Genomic DNA, 5,263 nt, shown 5'->3' on the forward strand with positions numbered 1-5,263 from the left:
ATAACATTTGTTCATTTTGTTCCATTTCCATTCCGTCCGTTCCGCGGTTCCGCAGTGTTCCGCCTGCACCAATAACCGTCGTTTCGTTTCACTTGGTTTCGTTTGTCCTTCCCGTCTCGTGGCATGATGCTGCTACGTCATAAAATCACAGTTTATACATGGAATAATTTTATAATTATTAAGTTGACCTCATAGGAGATTAAAAACGAAATGCTACTGAGTATAAGGAGTATGTTTATGGTTTTATCTATGGTAAAAGCATGTAAAAGTAAACAGTCGCAAGTGCTAGCGAATTAGGTCTGAGGCCACGACGATACAGTTTGTACGATGGTTTGTACGAGTACGAGTACTGTATGATTAAAGATTTCAAATTAGTGGATATATTCAGCAAAACATGTAATTAACATGTTTTTGCTTGTCAATTCCATAAAATGAAATGAAACTAATAGAATTAGTCGTTATCCTCGATTGCGTCTTTAGAAGTGATACTCGTTGTAAAGGCTTATTATTTATTAACGAGAGCTCGCCCCGTGTGGTTGAAAACTAGACCAAATATAGTTATTTGTGCAACTAGTGAGAAAAGTGAGCAATTGACTCACTCGAGAGAAATCCTTACTCACGAGCCGTAGGCGAGTGAGGAATGGTTTCTCGAGTGAGGCAATTGTACTTTGAACTCGAGTTGCACATTATACTTTTCCTACAGTTACCATAAAACAAATAAATTGGTGAAGAAACATAACCTATTTTTACCCAGAAGTGAACTTTTAATATAACATTTAATGTGAAGTAACAAATACAACAGTACAACAGCTGACCAGCTGATTTACAGCCAGTGCTGCCAACGTATTTCGCGCGCATACGACGTTGCCTACATGTTACGCGCTTACTATTTCGTGCCTTCACGTTGCAAATCTGGAGTGAGACAAAGTAATTAGAGTGAGATAATGTTAACATTGTCTCACTGATGAGCGAATTGACCACTTTGCTTTCTCAAATCAGTGAGAGAACATGTACATTGTTAGGTAACTGTAGGAAAAAGTATGTATTGTGCAAACTTCTATATTTCCAACCCACGCTGTAAATAAAACATTTGATTGGAATTTCTTTAATTTGTTTTGATCTGTTTAGCAAATTTTCCAATAAGTAGCTATTACCCTAGGTCTCATGGTAGACCTAGTATGAGGCTGATGTTAGTGGAAAACAGTCTTCCCAGTGATGGACAGAGGGTATAAACAAATGGACCTGTTTGTGACAGTTTGTCTAAGGTGTTTTCCGCATTAAGAAGCTCGACTTTGATCAGGATTCATTCTAGGTCATAAAATATCTGAATGCCAAAAGCCACAAAGTTGAGGGTTTTTTTTTTTAAATTGTGTAGTCAGATCAATTCTTAAATCTCACATAGCAAAAGCTGGCCACCTGTGTGCATAAAGGCATTTTCGCTTCTCGGTACTATGGTACTATCACATGGTGGAAGGAAAAAACATAGGTGTCCTATTCCCACATATTCTGACGTCACTCGGATTGCAAACAAAAGATCATCTGATTGTAACTGTCAAATTAGTATATGTATTTGTTTCGATTTGGTTGTTATTGTTTTTATTATTATAAAAACAATAACAATAAAATCAAAACAAATACATACTAATTTGACAGTTACAATCAGGTGATCTTTTGTTTGCAATCCAAGTGACGTCAGAATATGTGGGAATAGAACACCTATGTTTTTTCCTTCCACCATGGTACCATCATAGATAAAACATACTCCTACTCTCCTAGTAGGAGTATGTTTCATCTATGGTACTATCTACTAACAACCGACTTAATTCATGAGATCATTACTCCTTTAACAACATGAGTTTAATCATGGATACTAGGTCTAAGTTTTAATATTTTGCTAATAAGCACATAAACCCACTTGGTTATACACGGTTATACCTCTAAGTTAATTTAAGTCAAGGTTAAATTTACCTTTATATACTTGTAGTCTCCTTGTAAACATGGTTTTGAAACTTTCTTTTGCATAAGTACTCAAGGTACTAAGTAAACTAAGTTGTTAACAGATTTAATAGCCCAAGAGTTTTTTTTTTTTTATAAAGCATTTCTAGACACCTACAGTAGGGATAGAATCTGTTGCTATAAACTCCAAAGTTACTACCACCGTACCGCAAAACTAAAATCTTCCCACTGTGGGGTACTGATATCCAATTTTATGATCATGGTTAGTTTTTCATTTTGAATATCCTCACATCCTGTTAGACCCTTCATTAACGGAATCAGAAGTGCGATCACGGAGCAAAAAAGGGCCACAAAAGTTATGAAATTTAAAAGAATTTCATAGAAATGAATTTAAAAGAAAACCCCAGATATAAGAGTGCTTTGTTCAAAAAGACTTGTAATCAGTTGGGTACTCTAAAGAATCAGTTATACCAAGGGCCGCTATAGTGAATGGGCCTGGGCCGTAAGGTTTTAGGTTTGTTGGGGGCACAAGGAAGAGAAAACCCACCCACGAGGGAAGGGGGGTGCAATTATCTCGGTGGCCCATGCACATGCTAACTGCGGGAATGAGTTATCCCACAATGCCCCAAGTTATCCCAATTGGGAGTGGTTCTAATGCACAAGATTTTTACAAGTCCAGCAGAAAAAGACTCTTATGAATAAGTTTTCATAACTAACAACAAAGAATTAATCTTACCAGTTTAAGTATATCTCTAAACAGCACATTCTTGGGGTACATTTCCAGCGTGAATCACAGACAAACGAAGACCTACAAGAGGTTTTTTAAACGATTAAATCACAGTATTGCATATTATTTAATCTAAACCTATAACTAATAAACAATGACAAGATGTCTAGTATATCTACCCTATATTAAAAACTGATTTTTCAGATACCAATTTAACATTGATTTAACAAAGTCCCTTGGCAGAAAATTTTCATTTATGGTTTTGTACAATACAGTATATTTACCATTCGATATTTGTAATTTCACCTATTCTGAAACCAATCTAAAATGTAACCGTTCAGTATAAAAATAAACCCTGTCAAAGACAACAACGTGCATTTCAAAATTTGTCCTAAAAAATTTGCCCTAGTCGACATTAGCACACTCAACATAACGAGATCACAAACACATAAAAAATAGCTTAGGAATTTACAATACAATTGAAAATGAAGTCTAGTTGCAGTATTTAAAGTCAATGCTAAAATGAATGGTTAAACAAGAATAGTATTATGTGAACAAAATTCAACAGTTCCTTTTATATGTTTATATTAAATGGTTTTGTAATTTGTTATACAACATGACAAGTGAATATTTTTAAGTACTACTGAAATAATTATCGAATACTGTAACTATAAATATTAGATTATTCCACTCACCTAACAATGTTGAGTTTATTGTGCAGTAGTACTTGAAGATATCAGTATTTATCTTGAATTGATATAGTGCGTATCAGTAATACTTGACAATTCTACCACATTACTTGGGTTAAGAAAAGGAAATTAAAGGACAAACTATAGGTTTTATGAAAGTAATTTGAAGCATCTGATGGGTTTTTTCATTAGTAAAGTTTCTGCTGACGTTCTTCTATACAATTATTATTATTCTTTCAAAACATTTTTTGCTTCGCCGACCAATATTTGAACCTGTTTAATTAATTTAGCACTTCTCTAGACATAGCAGAAAATTTACTTTCACAGGCTTAGTCTTGCCAAGATACAATATGAGAACAGACTCATTTTTGGTTGTCAATTCTCCAACTAGCTCCCCATCAGCGGAAAGCGAGTACTAGCATATAAACATAAAACTATTATATGTGACACCAACGTATTCTTTACAATTAATATTCTAGCTGGTTGAGCCCCTATACAACTATTAGTCTCATCTTAGTAGCCAATAACGATGAGACGGAAAATAAATGCTCTCCCATGAATGAATTGTTTTCCGTGATTGGATTTCTATGGCCTAACGTGTCAATCTAGAAGAGGAATATTGGATTAAATCAAAATCAATGAATAATTTGTTTTTATTTATTTATTAACTTCTTTGTTTACTAAGAGTGTTTGTAAGTGTTTATTTTCTTGTTAAAGTATACCAACTAGTAATCCTAGACCTACGAATTACAGTGATTAAAACAAATAACAATAATACCACTCTGAATGGTATAAATAGCTATAAAAATATGCCAAGTGAATTTTTTTTTTAAGTTAACATTTCCAGTTTTCCGTGACTTTGGAAGCTCGTAGGGAAAAATAAACAATCGGTAGATAATGTTTAACATTACATACCAAACATAACTAGTAGACTTAAAAAGGAATATGTAAGTAGTATCGCAATAGTTTACAACTAAATTAATGAAAACTAATAAGGTTTAACACCGGAAGCTTGATAGTACTTGATACAACATTTTATCTTAGCTAAGGAAGTTAAAGTTAATTTGATACATTTGAATTAACCAGCTTTAAACCAAAAACACTAATAATTTATTTAAAAGTTCACAAAAATATAATTTACTCTTCTTATTTTGTAATGCCAAAACTATTGTATGCCAGTATTGTTGTATACAAGCATTGACTATTGGATACAGAAGTTGTATTAATAGTCAAGGATACAAGTAAAAGTAAAGCGAAATTATAATAATGAGTTAAACACAAACAATATAATAATAAGTTTTCTAAACTGTTGGCAACTAAAATCACACATTTGTACTGTACTTTGAAGCAGAAGTTTACAAATAACTACATCAACAGATATGCTCAAAAAGTAAATCTAGAACTAAAATGACTACCGGTAAACAACTTTTTCAGAAAAATAGGGATTACAAATATACATTTTGAATAATTTTTTTGTTATAAAAGAAAACTCAGTAGGAATAATTTCAAACTTTACCATTTAGTTAAAAATTAAATTAGCCTGAAATTAAATTTCTTTTGATAACTTAATTTACAATTAGAAACTTTCATTGGGAAAACTATTTTTTGAATCAGAGTAAACCATCATTAATAAAGATTTCACTTCACGTGTTAGTAGTCTGGTAGCTACTATACACAATAGAGTGTATAGTAATATAACCCCCCCATCCCCCCCCCCCTAAAGCCATCTCACTACTTCCCATACACAATGTTATAACTTTAACATACCCTTATGTTATACATACCAAGTAATAATAAATAAGTAGTAGCAATAGGCACTTAAGATAATTTGTCTAACCATAGTAACAACTTGCAACAAATATATCACCTTACGCAACAAATCAAGCGTAGA

At 32.9% G+C, this 5,263-nt stretch overlaps 1 protein-coding gene across 1 annotated transcript in view; it reads right to left on the reverse strand.

Moving 5' to 3' along the window:
* The window catches only part of LOC129001714 (RNA-binding protein 25-like), a 52,268-nt gene extending 49,476 nt beyond the window's left edge, over positions 1 to 2,792 (reverse strand). Inside the window, exon 1 of the mRNA XM_054429110.1 lies at positions 2,693 to 2,792. Within this exon, the coding sequence (XP_054285085.1) occupies positions 2,693 to 2,734 (42 nt within the window). The 5' untranslated portion in view covers positions 2,735 to 2,792. The remainder of the gene's footprint in view (positions 1 to 2,692) is intronic.
* Between the last annotated feature and the right edge of the window lie 2,471 nt (positions 2,793 to 5,263).

This window comes from Macrosteles quadrilineatus, unplaced genomic scaffold (assembly GCF_028750875.1).
Source record: "Macrosteles quadrilineatus isolate MER2022 unplaced genomic scaffold, UCM_ALF_1.0 Scaffold_8__2_contigs__length_117827958, whole genome shotgun sequence".
NCBI lineage: Eukaryota > Metazoa > Arthropoda > Insecta > Hemiptera > Cicadellidae > Macrosteles > Macrosteles quadrilineatus.